This window comes from Thamnophis sirtalis, unplaced genomic scaffold, assembly GCF_051295495.1.
Source record: "Thamnophis sirtalis isolate CommonGarterSnake01/CBP01778 unplaced genomic scaffold, rThaSir2_p1.2 scaffold_15, whole genome shotgun sequence".
In the NCBI taxonomy this organism is placed as follows: domain Eukaryota; kingdom Metazoa; phylum Chordata; class Lepidosauria; order Squamata; family Natricidae; genus Thamnophis; species Thamnophis sirtalis.
Window position 1 is genome coordinate 9,452,184 of NW_028261395.1, and position 17,842 is coordinate 9,470,025.

The following is a 17,842-nucleotide window of genomic DNA, read 5'->3' on the forward strand; positions in this document are numbered from 1 at the left end:
TATTGGGGTGTATTTTGGCACCTACAATTCCCAGCATATCCACAAGTATATAAAGTATGCTTTCTTCTTCCACTCCTATCTCATTAGTGGCACTGGAATGTCCCTTAAGATTTTTCCTTGCAGTCTTCCTACTAAAGGTTTTGATTCACAGAGTTCTACTGTTCAGTATCTGAAGCTCTGCATATTCAATCTAGTTGATCCTCCATATCTTTCCATGTTCGCACAAGCCACTTGGGTTAGCTCCAATATCCCAGAGGCTCGAATTCCGAACTTTTGACAGATTAGGTTGTTTTTCTATTTCATTCCACATTAACAGGGTGATGTCCTCTCCCGTGGCACGACAAAACCGCGCTCGACTAAAGCGCGCCCGATTAAACCGCGTCGCTGACGTCATCAGCAGGGTGACAACAGCGACCGCGGAGAAAAAAGGGCGCTTTAAATAGCGCTTTGAAAGCAAGCCGATTCAAGTTAAGGGTTAGGTTTAGGGTTAGGTTAAGGGTTAGGGTTAGGTTAAGGGTTAGGGTTAGGTTAAGGGTTAGGATTAGGTTTAGCGTTAGGTTAAGGGTTAGGTTTAGGATTAGGTTTAGGGGGGTTAGGTTTAGGTTTAGGTGTTAATTTTAGCTTTAGCGTTTACAGCGTGCTTTTTTCATCGCGCTGTGATGACGTCAGCTACGCGGTTTCCTCGAGCGTGCTTTAGTCGAACGCGGTTTTGTGGTGGAACCGTCCTCTCCAATACCAACTCTACAGCATCTGAAATGTAAGTCCTTTTCCTGCTTTTTCTTTTACATTCCTAAAGGAAGTATATGTGTCATTCTAGCATTTTCCTCTTTTTAGACATGTTCTTGGGCTTACGCAGTCATCTGCCTTCTTTAAAATAATTCATGACCATGGCACAGATCCAACCACTTAACCTCCAGCAAGACACTTTTTACCCTGCCACAGATATGTAAGAAAAGAAGAGATATGTAAGGCAGTAAGATGTGCGCCTGCCAGTGTTGTGCAATATAATTTCCATCTGCAATGTTTCTGCATACTTAAAATGTATACATTTTAGTAATCATAGCTTCATTGTGGTCTTTGATGCCTTGCATATTGCAGATTTTTTTTTAAAAAAAAAGGTCAGAAAGCTATATATTAGAGATTGACAAAAATATAGGTTTAATCTCATGGCTCTTGGAAAAGACAGTTTAGGAGAACAGAATGTATTTGAAAATAATTTAATGTATCATCTCCATTGTTTCAAGTACCTTCTAAAGGGTTTTTTATTTTTTTTACACTTAATGAAGATGTGCATTTAACAAGACAAAAAGAATCAGCAAGTCACAGGTATTGTTTCTAACATATACAGTGTAGTGTTTTAAGCAAGCAACATGAACTACATGTGCTGCAGTGCATTGTATACCACATCTAAACATCTTCAGTGAAATTAAGATCTTCCTTCACACCAATCACTGGTGAGCAGAAAACATTGCGGCAATATCGTTTTGATGGTATCTCAACTATTTGCTGTTCACACATCTTTCCTCTTGATGATTAGAGGTCCCACGTTGTCTCCTGTTTCATCGTTATGTTTTGTATGAGACCCATCACACAAGGGGAACTGAAAGACAAAGACGTATTAAATGTACATCTTCAGCAAGATAAAAGAGTCGTCATCAAAGTAAATTGCAGGTAAAAGAAAATGTAATAGCAATAGCAGTAGACTTATATACCGCTTCATAGGCCTTTCAGGCCTCTCTAAGCGGTTTACAGAGAGTCAGCATATTGCCCCCAACAATCTGGGTCCTCATTTTACCCACCTCGGAAGGATGGAAGGCTGAGTCAACCCTGAGCCGGTGAGATTTGAACCGCTGACCTGCTGATCTAGCAGTAGCCTGCAGTGCTGCATTTAACCACTGCGCCACCTTGGCTCTATCATATGACTAAATGTACCCTGATCCATTGTATCATATGACTAAATGTACCCTGATCCATTGTATTGTGTTGAAAGCCAGGCTTTCTAAAACAATCTCTGACTCACCCAACAAACATGAAAAAGTGTTATCTGTTGAATTAGTTTTAACAAACTTACTTAATATTCTGTGGAACTCTTCGCCAAACATAATGTAATCTTATCCAACTGTAAGCCAATGTTTTCTGCAGAGAAATGTCTGCCTTCTTGGTCCATTCTCTTTTCCTCCAAAATTGAGGGAAAGGATGTATTGTCTCGACAGCAGTCTGGGCTAAATCCTGACAGCTTATTATTATTAACTCTAGATCTGTGAAAGAACTTTCTGATTGCTCCAAGCAACCCTGGGACATCAACTGATGTTAACCTTGACATTGTAAGAGCCTGAAGATCTGGCTCTGCCACTTGGCCTGGGGATCCAATGGGGAGTACCATATTGGTGGTGGCTACTAGCACCATTTATAGTTTGATAGCAAACCCCACCTTGCTCCCTGCTTCCCCACCCACTCATCTATTATTTTCTTATCAATGTATTCTCCTTGTTTTCTTTTTCACTGTTTATTCCATTGTTCCATTATTTCGCTACTGTTTTGTTTACACTACTTTTCACTTCTTCATTTTTATCGTTGTAAGCCGCCTAGAGTAGCCTCACAGCGAGATAGATAGCAAATAAATGTAACAAACAAATAAATATATGTTTCTATACCAGAATGAAAGTTCTACCAATTCTTCCTTTTTCATTGTAAATAAAAGTGGATCTCTCCCAGATCAATATAAAAACTTGGATTCGTATGCATTAATCAAAAGAGAATAGCTTCTGTGATAAATACTTCTGCTTAGGCAGAGTAGTAGCAACTATGATTAAATGTCATATAAATCATTCCATCTATCATGCCTTTTTGGTTTGAATTAACAAAATTTATTAGCTTTCATAAAAAGTAGGGAAAATGCAGGATAAGTATTTTGCCCCATAAAATAAAATATTTCATATTCTGAATCTGAAGCATTATTGCTATCAGCAATCAAATCACAGATCAATTTCTTTCCCTATTATTTAAAACTAAAACATTAAAAAATATTTCACGTTTAATCTGTTTTGTGAGAAAAACAAAATAAAATAAAGGATTTTTTTCATCCTTTATTTTCTTTGCTTGAATATAAAAAAAATATCCTTTCTGTATAAGAGTATTTAGGCCAATTTTTAAACGAACAATTGAATCCTGAACTGGTGAGTTATTCGTCTTTCAATTTTGTCAATTGATTACCATTCCATAAACATAAAAAATTTGAATTAAAGTCTTAGGACTGCTTTTTTTCCATTGAGGAGTAATGCTTTTGTTGTTCTAATGCTCAAGAAATTTATAATTCTTAATCAATCCCAAGTTTTAGTTATATAACTCAAAAGTAGATTCACTTCTTTAAACCACAGAGTCCCTCAACCTTTCCAGCTTTGCGGACCGGCTATGGAGGAAGGGATAGTTCTACACGAGCTACAGGTAAGCACATGTGCGCAACTCCATTTGCATGAGTAATGGGTGCCTGTGCCCGCCCACCGCTAGTGCAAGTGGGGATGTATGCACTGCTCGCCCGCCACTTCTACATCCTGTTTCGAAAGGGTTCAAGGGCTCCTGCTTTAATCCATACTGATCTGTTGTGACTCAGCAGTTCTGCTGTGAGTTTTTTCGGGATACAAGATTCAGTATGCAGCTGGGGCTTGTGGGAGGCAAGTTTGGAGATAAAAGGACGGATGCTGCCACGCCCCAGTCGCTGGAGTCAACGTTCCTTCGTGCGTGCCTTGGTTTGTACAGCATTGCTTGCTTATTAATCGTGATTTATGCCTGTTACACTTGGATAAGTGCTTTGGTGTTTCATGTAAACCCGATCCGTGGAGACTGTGGAAGAAGTGAAGTGCTTGTAAGAGTCTTTTGTTTTGCATTCTTGTCGGAGACTTGTATTTATGTTATTTTTGGGCTCGAAGCCAGTTTGAACTGAAAACTGATAAAGAAAGACTTCCTTTTAAGTTGCCTGCCTGCGTTTGTTAACAAGCCGGGAAGGGGGGGACAGAACACTGATCTATCTTTGTAAGCCCACCTTAACTAAGATATGGCTATTGAACCAAACCAAGTCAACAGAAGGACAAGCCGTATCATATGACTAAATGTACCCTGATCCATTGTATTGTGTTGAAAGCCGGGCTTTCTAAAACAATCTCTGACTCACCCAACAAACATGAAAAAGTGTTATCTGTTGAATTAGTTTTAACAAACTTACTTAATATTCTGTGGAACTCTTAGGCATTGATTTATAAATATAGGATATGCCAATTCTTTACAGAGTTCTTGCAGAAATTCTTTTCAATGTTTTTCCCTCTCCCAATTTTTGTGAACCTTCACATCTCTCGTCACATTATCATGATTTCTCTGTTTCAAATACTCTTTGATCATTACTTCAATGATGAATGAAAAAGTCGTTCCCTAATAACAGCTTCCTGTTTATACACACAGACACCACCGATACTTAACTATAATCTAGCAGTCATTATTTTGTTTTGGAAATTCGACAAATACATTCACAATAAAAAATTTACAAGGGATTTGAGCCTGCTGTTCTCTCACCGTTTTAGATCTCCAACATCGGCAGTATACTGCTTTCTCTCCCAAATCTTCCATATCAAATGCATGAACTACTTTGGGATTATCTTTCTGAATGTGGAGGTTCACCATTCCGTTGCAACCTTTGCCCTTGCTAAAATACTTTTTGTAAGCGAAATACCCAACAGCTGCTGTTCCCGCAGCAAAAGCAACCGCAGCAATCCATTCAACTGAAAGAGAAAAATAGAAAACCAGTCAAAATTTTCGTAGATACAACCTGACTTTGAAAATCAAGAATTGCAAGGTGTTTTTCTGTTGGTTTTCTTAGATATGCTTCGTGGAGTGCCCGTCTGTCTTTTCATAGGTTTTCCCTTTTCTCTCCAAAAACTGTCCAATTCTCTGCATGCCCCCCCCTCCCCCAAACATGCATTATCTCTTAAGTTTGTTTAGAACAGTGTTTCTCAACCTTGGCAACTTGAAGATGTCCGGACTTCAACTCCCAGAATTCCCCAGCCAGCGAATGCAGTTCGATCCGTGCCCCATCGTCTCCGCCCGGCTCCACAGGCGCTCTACTCTCTCCAAGCAAAGGACACGCGAGGTTGTGCCCAGAGGACGAGCTGCGCCTGCGCGCGAAGGTCCCGAACATGGCGGCGAGGGAGGATCCTCTGCTCTTAAAGGGCCAGCTGAGCCCTAACCAATTGAAATCTCTCTCTGACACGCACGAATGCTGGCTGGGGAATTCTGGGAGTTGAAGTCCGGACATCTTCAAGTTGCCAAGGTTGAGAAACACTGGTTTAGAACAAAAGCTATGAAATGTGGTCCTGTACACGACTACTCAGAATTAAATTACAGTCAAACCAATGGGGCTTACTCCTCAGTAATTAGATGACTGCATCTTAACGTTTGTTCTAGTGGTAGAATGTTAGTTACAAATATTACCGTATTTATCGGCGTATAACACGCAGTTTTAAAACTAAAATTGCAAGCTTAAACCCTGCCTGCGTGTTATACGCCGATACTGCGTGTTATACGCCGGGTCCCAAACTGCCTGCTCCAGCTGATTCACCGGCGCCCATGATACTCATAGAAGTGCAGCATCCATTTCATGGCAGCGTCGGCGGCTCTCCAGCTACCCTGCCTGATATAACCCCTACCTTGCAGCAGTGGCGGCAGCTCTCCAGCCACCTGCTGTTCGCTTTAACCCCATCATTGAACAAGCGGCGGCTGGAGAGCCGCCCGCTGCCTGATTTAACCCCATCCTAGCAGCAGCGGCTCGCAGCGGCCAGAGAGCCGCCCGCTGCCTGTATTTTTTCTCCATCATTGCGGGTGCTTACCTTCCCGCCCGCCTGCTCTCTGGTCCCAAGTGTACGCGCCGGCATTCTCCCAATCAGCTGTGAGTCCGCAGCCGCCCGCGCTGCTGTTTTAAAGGCTGCTCCTCAGGACCCTCCGAAAACTTTTTGGTTTTCCAAAAAGCAGTGATTCTGATTAAGTTTTTTTGCTCAAAGAGGTGTTTTTTCATTTCATATTTGCCTTTTAAGAGGAGTTAATGTTATAATTCATGTTCTAATGTTATAAATTTTAATCCAACATTAAGTTCCGAGCTTCCAAGTCATTTATTTTTAATGAAAAAAATTTTTACTCACATTTTTGTGTTAAAATGGGGAATGCGTGTTATACGCCGGTGCGTGTTATACGCCGATAAATACGGTAATTACATTGCATCAATGATTTCAAGAATCATACATTAGATGACCACTTCAGGAAAAGAACCTATTTAATTTTGGGAATTATTATTAAAAAGAGCATCACATACAAAGGATACAAGACTGCTAGACTAGAAACCAGGGGACTGTGAGATTTAAGAGCCAAGGTGGCGCAGTGGTTAAATGCAGCACTGCAGGCTACTGCTAGATCAGCAGGTCAGCGGTTCAAATCTCACCGGCTCAGGGTTGACTCAGCCTTCCATCCTTCCGAGGTGGGTAAAATGAGGACCCAGATTGTTGGGGGCAATATGCTGACTCTCTGTAAACCGCTTAGAGAGGGCTGAAAGGCCTATGAAGCGGTATATAAGTCTACTGCTATTGCTATTGCTATTTAGTATTGCCTTAGGTGCGAAGCCAGTTAAGTGACCTTGGGTCAACCACATCCTTTCAGTCATGGGAAGACGACAATGCCTTCTCAAGAAAATGGCATGGACCAGTTCAGGCCATTTCCAGGAGTCAACAATGAAAGCTTGAATGCACCCAAAAAGCAAAGCAAAGCAAAACAAACACTCCGCCCATTACCAGAACAAGATACTGGATTATATTAAATTAAGATGTATTGTATATACATCTTTATTGTATTCCTCAGAAGTCAAGTCAGTCGCTGCAAATTGATCATTCAGAATAGCAATAGCAGTAGACTTATATACCGCAATAAATGACATCATCTAAAGTAGGAAGTATTATAATTCTACATGTGACAAATTTGTAACTTCAAAAAATTGACTCTGGGTGATTAAACCTGAAAATGTCCCAATTAACAATGTTTAAAACCATGGCACGACAAAACCGCGGTCCACTAAAGCGCGCCCAATTAAAGCGCGTACGTGACGTCATCAGCAGCGCGACAAATACGACCGCGGAGAAAAAAGGGCGCTTTAAAAAGCGCTTTTAAAGCAAGCCGATTCACGTAAAGGTAAGGGTTAGGTTTAGGGTTAGGGTTAGGTTAAGGGTTAGGGTTAGGGTTACGTTAAGCGTTAGGGTTAGGTTAAGGGTTAGCGTTAGGTTTAGGGTTAGGTTTGGGGGGGTTAGGTTTAGATTTACGCGTTAATTTTAACTTTACCACTCACAGCGTGCTGTTTCCGTCGCGCTGTGATGGCATCACATATGCGCTTTCGTCGAGCGCACTTTAGTCTACCGCGGTTTTGTGGTGGAACCGTTTAAAACATGTTTGCTTTGGAATTAATCTTATTTCTTGTTTCTAACTGCAGTTTGCTGATCCCACCAAACTCTACCAGCTAACAAGATCATCTAGACTGCCCTTCCTTAAACTACTATCCAATGCATAACTTTTTTTTCAGAAGTATCCGACTTTGCCCATGTTTTTGGTTAAAGACAAGGGGTGGTAGATTTGCTCTAAAGCAGTAATTATTATAAAAATTCTCTAACATGCTTATTTCTAATAAAAATGACATGGATTGTATTTGTACTAAATGTACACTTCAGCACGCACATCACCTTCATTTTCAGAAGGTACATAAATATATTGTTCTGAATTGTTTCAAACAAATTTTATTCATAAACTGCAATGATTTTAGCACCTAGTAAGAAGGTACTTTTAAGTAACGAGGCGAGAGACGTCGTTGTAACAGTAACGGTTTCTAACAGTTTATTCGCAACAGGTCTACCTAACAGAGAGGATTCAGAACGCGGACAGCTCCTGACCAACTGACAGCTCTTTATATACTCGAGCTGTCAGTTGGCCAGCCAATAGGTAACTGGCGCGTCTCCCTCCAGCTGGCGGGTGCGCTGCAGCCAATCATGTACCGGCTGCTCCAGCCCCGCCCGTCGGCTGGTACGGGAGGACGCAACAGGTACATACTTGTGAACTCATCAGGATGTGGATTACTGCCAGTTTAATCAAACGTGATGGGTGTTTGGAGTATATTTGATATCAATATACTAGAGTTATCACCAGTTTTTAATAATACTAATATCTTCATTTGATCTGGCTAGCTTTCTCTAAAAAAGAGAGACGATGATCTGAAGAGCTTAATTAATATACTTCTCCAAGGGTTTCCTTTTACAGCCAGCTTTCATAATTAGATTTGAATCAATAACAGGCACACTCCAGACCAGAAAATCATTTTGCAAGGCATCTTGCTTTGCAAGAACATGTTTTCCATTTTTTTGATTCACTATTTGTTTCTCTCCCCTGTATTTCTATTTCTATTTTCTTCATCACCTCAAAATTTCTGATTCTTTTGTCTTTGCTTTTACCAGGACTGTTACTTCATCTCACATCTTTATATTAGCAGGTAAAAGAAAGTTAGAAATTATTATGCTTTTCTATACATTTTTAATCTGCCTGCCCTGTGTCCGCACCTGGCTCCTGCGCCTTTGGCCGACTGCGCTACTCTCTTGCTTTTCTCCCTGCCTCCCCCAGCCGATGGTGCTGGCCAGGACAAAACAGGCGGCGAGTCTGTAGAGGAGGAGGGCGCGTGGCTCTGCGATGTGCACCGGGGAACTGGGAAGGAAAGCATTTTCAGGTGGCAGCACGTGCTGGAACTGCCTGCCACCTGAAACACGATGCACTTGTTTGGCCTCTGCACGCGCCCTTTTTGGAATCGGGGAGAGGACCCTGCAGCCCCAAAATGCTTTCATTGAAAAGGCTTTCATCGCAGTTCCCCAGGCAGCTTCAGGCATCAGGCGCCATGTGAAAGTGAGGATCCCCGCCGCACGGAACCCCCCGAAAATGCGACGCACAGAGTGGTTGGGCGGAGCTACATTCAGAGTATAAGACGCACCCAGATTTTCAACCTCTTTTGGGGGGGCTAAAATGGTGCGTCTTATACTTCGAAAAATACAGTAATTGCCAAAATAACTTCTGCTTTCTTCAAGTACATGTTACATAGAAAGTATGTCAGAAGAAGAATGAAGGAGAGGCATATAAAACCCCTTTGAACCATTTGATGTACAAGGCATATACAACCAAGGCGCCCTCTGTATTACTGTAACGCGCTCTACATGGGGCTGCCCTTGAAGAGCGTTCGAAGACTTCAGCTGGTCCAGGACGCAGCCGTGCGAGCGATTGTGAGTGCACCCAGGTACACCCACGTCACACCTATCCTCCGCGAGCTGCACTGGCTACCCATTAGCCTCCGGATCCGCTTCAAGGCGCTGGTTGTTACCTATAAAGCCCTACATGGCATCGGACCTGGGTACCTGAGAGACTGCCTCCTGCCGATCACCTCCCATAGACCGATTAGATCTCACAGGTTAGGTCTTCTCCGGATTCCATCTTCCAGCCAATGTCGGCTGGCGACTCCCCGGGGGAGAGCCTTCTCTGTCACAGCTCCAGCCCTTTGGAACGATCTCCCCGTGGAGATCCGGACCCTTACTACCCTCCCGGCCTTCCGCAAAGCCGTTAAGTCCTGGCTGCTCCAGCAGGCCGGGGGGGCTCTCGAAAGATCCAGCCCCTCGGAAACGGTGACTGTTGTGTATTTTAAAGTGTTGTTTTGTGTATTTATCCCCTTCCCTTGTTTATTGTAAGCCGCCCGGAGTCCTTCGGGAGTGGGCGGCATACAAGATCAATAAACTCAAACTCAAACTCAACTCAAAACCAGTTATGGGTTTCAGATTCTCTATATAGAACATGCCATATCACATATGTCAGCTGAGCCCTCTGAGATCCAGAATCCTCCCCAGTTCCTATTCTCTTTGCACATCTTGAAAAGAACTGAGAACTTTTCTGATTAAACCAAGACAAACGGATGATTGAATGGCCTGGATCATCAGTGTTTACCACAGCCACCTGGAAGACAATATGAATCAGTGGTAAGGTTATGTCTTCCAGTGCTGTGAGGCAGCTAGGATCAACTGTACAAAACACTCAAGTGCCTCTGATGATGGAGAAGCAACACTGCCTTCTACTGGCGGACCTTGGTACATCATTTTTACTTACAGCACTCTTTACAAGAGGCAGAAACTTTGCCAAGTATCAGCAAAGTGCTGCTTTTGCTGGTACTTTGACCAATGTCAAATGACTCCTAGTACTTATTAGACTGGCTAAAAAAATATTAAGTGAGCAAGTCTGGGCTCTATTAAATCACCTGTCTATTGTAGATGGCTCGAAGTACTCTTTTTTTTTTCTTTTAGGTTTTATACATTATTTATTTGTTACATTTATTCAATGCTGCTTTAACCAGCACTGGCACTATTAAGAATAGATTGGATCTGCATTCCAAATCTTAAGTCATAGTTGTCTATGCATGGTTGTTGTTGTTGTTAGTTGCAAAGTTGTGTCCGACCCACTGCAACCCCACGGACAATGTTCCTCCAGGCCTTCCTGTCCTCTACCATCCCCTGGAGTCCATTTAAGCTCAGGCCTACTGCTTCGGTGACTCCATGAAGCCACCTCATTCTTCTTTTGCCCTCCATCTTTCCCAGCATTAGGCTCTTCTCCAGTGAGTCCTTCCTTCTCATTAGGTGGCCAAAGTATTTGAATTTGACCAAATACCAAATATTATTTGGGCCATGGTACTCTGCATTAGATAAGCAGGGATATGGCTTCTATTGCTTGACTGGTGAAACAGTAGCCTCCTGTTTAAGGAATGTCATTAGGCCTATCTTATGAGCCGAGGTGGCGCAGTGGTTAGGGTGCAGTACTGCAGGCCACTTCAGCTGACTGTTATCTGCAGTTCAGCGGTTCTAATCTCACCGGCTCAAGGTTGACTCAGCCTTCCATCCTTCCGAGGTGGGTGAAATGAGGACCCAGACTGTGGGGGCGATATGCTGACTCTGTAAACCGCTTAGAGAGGGCTGAAAGCCCTATGAAGCGGTATATAAGTCTAACTGCTATTGCTATTGCTATCCATAGGATGTTTGCATGCATCTCTGCATCTTTAAAATGATTGCCTCTGAAACTGAACCAAGGTGGTTCCTAGGCATCAAATTTTAGAATCCAAAAATGACCTGGGAATGTGTACCAAAAAGCTTGGAAATAATGAAAGCTTTTTTTTTACAACTGGTAAGGCCCACTTGAGGAGCCTGCATCTGAAGATTCTTACTACTAGTTTTGAGCTCACAGAGACTACTTCAGCTGTTTCTACATCTAAAACAGATCAGTGAGTAACTGAGATTAGGCTCTAATCTTAAGCAAATGTTTGTGGCCTGAAGTGCTTCATAAAAACAGCCTCAAAGTCTACTGCACACTTAACGCCTTGATGGCCCTCCTTAATTTCCCCATCTGAAAGGTTGGGATAAAGAAAGCTAAAAGATAAGTTGGTGCCAGGAGAAGCCTTGCCCAGGATCCTAAGAGGTATTCTGTCTTCTCAATTGGCCATGTGAACTAAGTGACGCATTTCCTTTGCTTGAGACCTAATTAGAGATGGAAGCCTAGGTCAACAGAAGAAATGGTGGCATGGTGGATATAAATCAATGTGTTTGTTTTTTTTTAAATGGATTTTTAAATTTTTAAATTGGATTTTTTTAAAAGCCTTTTGGAAGGTTGCAAAGGTATGGCCTGCCTGATCTCAAGGAGAAGGGTGTTCCAAGGCTTTCTGGTGCAAAACGGGAGATCCTGTTCTTCAAAAAAAAAAAAAACCCACCTTATTTTATCAGATGTATAGGATGGCTAAAATGATATAGGATTTCAATTGGGCTGAGGCAACAGAAGGATCAAGGTGGATATGTAGATACAGGTTACAATAGAGATTACAGGTTACAAATACCTCATCAATTGACAATTGCAAATTAGTTAAAAACTCATTGTGTTGGTCGAAACATTCTTAGATTGCCTGAAACTTGTGGGTATATTTGAATTCAGCTACCTCTTGCTTAATTATGGAATTAAAGTTCTTTTTTCCCTCAAAATAGTGACTCTGAAGTAATGGAATATGCTATCAAACTGAAAGCTCTGAAGCTGTCTTCAGGAAAGCATATATCTTTTGAAAACATTTATTACCGTAATTGAAAAACATGCTACCAGGCTTCTGTTTTTTTGTCACCAGATAACTATCATGGTTTTCTTCCACAAGGACTACTTGTATGTAGTTTTCTTTGGCGTATTGTCTCTACTTCCATTACATATAGAAATATATTTTTGTATCTGTATGCTTTTCTGTTCCAGATTGTCATATGACTTTGTAGGCAGCCATATTAACTTCTTCTCCTATACTGTTTTAATTCATTGGAACAATTTTGCTTTTACTAGGTCTTCTTTAATAACTCCCACACATCTTGCAATCCTTTTTTCTGTTTGGCTTCTCCTGCCATAGAATTTAACTTAGCGTTGATCTAATCCACTATGAAATTCAAGATATATGTCTGAATAAGTTCAAGTTTAGCTTAGCTTTGATGACTTCCCTCCAATATTCCTGCTAATTTTATGTTGATTAAATCCTCTTTTGGAGGGTGTACAGTCAAAGACAGGCAACATTCCTTCCTTTGGGGCAGAAATTTGTTGTAGCACAAGTTCTCTAACACTGGGAATTCTTTGTTTCTGCATTATTTGTAGTCAATTGATGCAAAGCCCAGGTATTTTTAAAGAAATACTATTTCAGTTAACTCTCTTCTACTTATTATCAAGTGGTACTTATATATCATAAACACAGCATAATATAAAATTGGATTTTAATTTTAAGTAATATAAATACACATTTTAATAGTGTGCATAAAACTTAAGATGATTTATTCTTTTCTATTTCACAAATACTTCACTGCTTTATAGCTAGGTTTAGCCATTCTATTTTATTACCTTAAGTCCAAGCTAAGAGCAAGAGAAGCTTAAATTTGAGGGCTCTTAAAATATATTCAAAGTATCAGAAATACTGACTTTTTTTTTCTATTTCCAGCCTTCACAAAAATAAAGCTCCAGGTAGAGGCAATTAACAAAAGTATAGCAACAGGTTGGATCAATGGTGAAAGGGCAACTAATGAAGGTATACAAAATAGGAAAGGAAATCTCAGCCAATGAAACTGCAATTGTACTAGTTATTACGTAAATAATTCTATACCATGCCAGATGTTAGCTCTACGTGGCACGACAAAACCGCGGTCCACTATAGTGCGCCCGATTAAAGCGCATACCTGACGTCAGCAGCAGCGCGACAAATACCACCGCGGAGAAAAAAGGGTGCTTTAAAAAGCGCTTTTAAAGCAAGCCGATTCACGAAAAGGTAAGGTTTAGGGTTAGGTTAAGGGTTAGGGTTAGGGTTACGTTAAGCGTTAGGGTTAGGTTTAGGGTTAGCGTTAGGTTTAGCGTTAGGTTAAGGGTTAGGGTTAGGTTTAGGGTTAGGTTTGGGGGGGTTAGGGTAAGGTTTTCGCGTTAATTTTAACTTTACCGCTCACAGCGTGATGTTTTCATCGCGCTGTGATGACGTCAGGTACGCGCTTTCGTCGAGCGCGCTTTAGTCTACCGCAGTTTTGTGGTGGAACCCTGCCCTATGGGGGGAAGGGGGGGAAATCAGTGAATGTATATACATCTGAGCTTTTTTGAACCCTATGCCTATATAGTATTTTGTTTGCACTGAAATCAGTCAAAATGATTATTCCTGGTGGTTTTGCTGAGTTAATGTGTCTCATACTGCAAAAGGCACTTTATTTCTAATAATTCTTAAAATATTTTTTTAAACATCATTTATTTCAGCAATGTTTATGTAAGAATATGTTACAAAGAATACTTAATCTAGAGCATTACCTCACACTTGTATGGCTTGAAAGGCAAAAAGAAACCCCAAAATAAGGGTTGTTTACAAATCTCATTTTGCTATAGCAGAATACTGAACATATTTCGATTTCTTTGTCCCATCAAAACATTGGAATTGTTTCTTCCTGCTGAAGACAGACATCAGTGGAACATTCTGAGTAGGACTGTTTTGCCCTGAGCTTAAAATAAAGTAGTACATTTTTTTTCTTTTTTACGTAGAACCTTATCACAAGGACATTTTATTTGCTGTGGTTTTTACACAAAGGCAATTACAATTATATCTAAAAAGAATTTGGGCAGGCCCAAAGTTATTTACAGCATGACACCCTAATCTTCATTAACTGTTAACAGCACACAATGAAAACTTCTGTTCTGCTTTGCTTTATGTGAGCATTTTTGATTGCTTCACCTTTTGTAAGAGAAGGACTGGCAAAGCCAGAGAGAGAAATAAAAAGAGGGATCAGTTTAGTTGTTAAGGAGACACAAGCAAACTAAGTACAACCCCTACTCCCTTGAGTGCCATTTACCCTTGTCTAACTCTAACCATTGGCCATTAGTTGAAAAGAGTCCTGTGCATAGGCTTTTAGCAATTAATCAGTTAATTTGAACCTTCACAGGTAAATCTGTGGATGTTTTTTTTGCCCAACATGTTCCTTTGTAGTTCAAAGCATGCTTGATTCATGCTCTCTGACAGCGTGACCCGTCAAAGCCGCGGTCCACTAAAGCGCGCCCGATCAAAGCGTGTACGTGACGTCATCAGCAGCGCAACAAATAAAATTAAAAATAAATTAAATTAAAATTAAAATTAAATTAAAGTAAGCCGATTCACATAAAGGTAAGGGTTAGGTTTAGGGTTAGGGTTAGGTTAAGGGTTACGTTAAGCGTTAGGGTTAGGTTTAGGGTTAGGTTAAGGGTTAGCGTTAGGTTAAGGGTTAGGTTTAGCGTTAGGTTAAGGGTTAGGCTTAGGCTTAGGTTTGGGGGGGTTAGGGTAAGGTTTACGCGTTAATTTTAAATTTACCGCTCACAGCGTGCCGTTTTCGTCGCGCTGTGATGACGTCATGTACGCGCTTTCGTCGAGCGCGCTTTAGTCTACCGCGGATTTGTGGTGGAACCCTCTGACAGATATCTAGCTCAGCCTTAGGGAAAGGTATTCCACCTGAGCAGAGCCCTATAGCATCTGCTTTCAGAATCGGAAAGCAGCTCTTGAACATTTAAATATGCAAGCCTGTCACCCTCAGGGCACATGCAAAAAGCATCCCTTCCACACAACTGTCAAGTGACGATCCTCATACATTTGGGATAGAGAATACTCTTGCAGCAATTAGAATTCCTAAGAAAACTGCTCTGAAGATTGTCTCAAAGACAAAACCATTAAAATAGCATACTACAGGTTGTCCTTGACTTACAACCATTCATTTACTGACCAAAGTTACAATGGCACTCAAAAAAGCGACTTGTGACTGGTTCCCCTACTTATGATTACAGCATCCCTATAATCAAGTAATCAAAATTCAGGTGCTTGGCAAATAGGCATGTATTTAACAGAATAAGAGTTGGAAGGGACCCTGGAGGTCTTCTAGTCCAACCCCTTGCTCATACAGGAGACCCTATACCATTTCAAACATATGACTGTCCAGTCTCTTCTTAAAGGCCTCCTATAATGGAGCACCCACAACTTCTGAAGGCAAGGCGTTCTACTGGTTTATTGCTCTCACTGTCAAGAAATTTCTCCTAAATTTAGGACCCTAAATTTAGGGTCATAGGATCACCATCCACGATCTTTCCAGCCAGTTTTTGTCCAAAAAAAAAAGGGGGGGGAGATTCTCTTGACAACATATGATTCACTTAACAACTACAATGCTTCGCTTAACAAGGTGTTCACCCACCCCCCAAAAGTCATAAAATGAAGTTACCACTCATTTAATTGCCTTGCTTAGCAACAAAAATGTTGTGCTCAATTATGGCCCTGTCCAAAATTACCCGTAGCTGGTTAAACATTGATTTATGACCTATCCTTTCCCATTTCTAGGACCGCATAGATGGGAGCAGGTGGGCCATATTACTCAACCAGGTTAACATTTAAAGGAGCAATGGGGCAAAGGTGGCTTGAAAGAGAGAGGTCTCCACCCTGTTTTGAAAACAAAACCAATCCTGCTTAACAAAACCTTTTATTAATTCAACTCTAGTTTCTTTGTTCTCCGCGTATCATTTTTTTAAAAAAAAGTTTCGACGAGAGAGAACAGCGGCGGGACAAAAAATAAACAAGACCCGGAACGGGGGCGAGGGCACGTGGGGAGGCCACAATGCGAGTACGCCAACTCCTGGGAAGGTAAGAGGGGTGTGGGTGTGGGTGTGGGTGTGTACGCCAACTCCTGGGAAGATAAGAGGGGTGTGTGTGTGTTTGTGTGTGTGTGTGTACGCCAACTCCTGGGAAGGTAAGAGGTGTGTGTGTGTGTGTGTGTGTGTGTGTACGCCAACTCCTGGGAAGGTAAGAGGTGTGTGTGTGTGTGTGTGTGTGTGTGTGTGTGTGTGTGTACGCCAACTCCTGGGAAGGTAAGAGGTGTGTGTGTGTGTACGCCAACTCCTGGGAAGGTAAGAGGGGTGTGTGTGTGTGTGTGTGTGTGTGTGTGAGTACGCCAACTCCTGGGAAGGTAAGGGGTGTGTGTGTGTGTGTGTGTGTGTGTGTGAGTACGCCAACTCCTGGGAAGGTAAGGGGTGTGTGTGTGTGTGTGTGTACGCCAACTCCTGGGAAGGTAAGAGGTGTGTGTGTGTGTACGCCAACTCCTGGGAAGGTAAGAGGTGTGTGTGTGTGTGTGTGTGTGTGTGTGTGTGTGTGTGTGTGTGAGTACGCCAACTCCTGGGAAGGTAAGGGGTGTGTGTGTGTGTGTGTGTGTGTGTGTGAGTACGCCAACTCCTGGGAAGGTAAGGGGTGTGTGTGTGTGTACGTGTGTACGCCAACTCCTGGGAAGGTAAGGTGTGTGTGTGTGTGTGTGTGTGTGTATGTGTATATATATATATATATATGTATATGTATATGTATGTATGTATGTGGTTTCACATACATATATGTGAAACCACATATAAACGTATATGTTTATATGTGGTTTCACATATAAACCACATACATATTATACATATATATATATATATATATAAACGTAAGTAACCTGGCCGACCACAACACAATAGCATCAACACAACACTCTTCAGACACGCCCCTAACACGCAAAAGGGGAAAGAGATCGTGTGAAGGTCGCAGAGGAAGCCGGGGCAGGCGTTCTCCGCTCGCTCCGACTGCAGCCGGCGTCTTGTCTTCCGAGGGGGGGGGGGCAGCCGCGCACGTGAGGATGAGCGCGAGAAAGACACGTGTAGCCCGTCCCTCCCAGGACGGACCGAGGTGCAGCCTTTGGGGAAGAAGAAGAAAGGAAACCGGCCCCCAGAGTTGTCGGCGGGGAGAAAGAACTAGTTCCCCCCCCCCCGGCTCCCCGCCCATTAAAACGACACGAGGCTGCCTCTTCCTCCTCACACAGACGCCGCTTTCCCTGCGCGCTCTTACCCCTCACGGAGCAGTTCGAGCCGTGCCCCATCGTCTCCGCCCGGCTCCACAGGCGCTCTGCTCTCTCCAAGCAAAGGACACGCGAGGTTGTGCCCAGAGGGCGAGCTGCGCCTGCGCGCGAAGGTCCCGAACATGGCGGCGAGGGAGGGTCCTCTGCTCTTAAAGGGCCAGCTGAGCCCTAACCAATTGAAATCTCTCTCTGACACACACGCGCGCACACGCGGAAAGACATGCTAAGCTATGGTTTGTTTGGTCCCCGAATAAACCACAGTTAGCAGAGCGACTTAAAACAAATTAAACGGTCAACTTTGACTCACTAGAGCAGTGTTTCTCAAC

General features: G+C 42.3%; 1 protein-coding gene across 1 annotated transcript; it reads right to left on the minus strand.

Annotated features, from left to right (window-relative positions):
- Positions 1–1,134: 1,134 nt before the first annotated feature.
- Positions 1,135–17,640, minus strand: CISD1 (CDGSH iron sulfur domain 1). Its single transcript, XM_087702084.1, has 3 exons — positions 17,507–17,640; positions 4,564–4,769; positions 1,135–1,600 (listed from the first exon to the last, which is right to left on the minus strand). Exons 1-3 carry the CDS (start codon positions 17,535–17,537, stop codon positions 1,511–1,513), a joined length of 327 nt encoding a protein of 108 aa, XP_087558210.1. The 5' UTR covers positions 17,538–17,640; the 3' UTR covers positions 1,135–1,510.
- Between the last annotated feature and the right edge of the window lie 202 nt (positions 17,641–17,842).

Excerpts from the sequence above, each read along its gene's own strand:
- CISD1 (XM_087702084.1), bottom strand. The coding sequence starts at position 17,537 with ATGGGGCACGGCTCGAACTGCTCCGTGAGGG. Across the intron at positions 4,770-17,506 it reads CTCGAACTGCTCCGTGAGGG|TTGAATGGATTGCTGCGGTT; the intron begins GTAAGAGCGCGC and ends TTTCTCTTTCAG. Across the intron at positions 1,601-4,563 it reads GATGTTGGAGATCTAAAACG|TTCCCCTTGTGTGATGGGTC; the intron begins GTGAGAGAACAG and ends TTTGTCTTTCAG.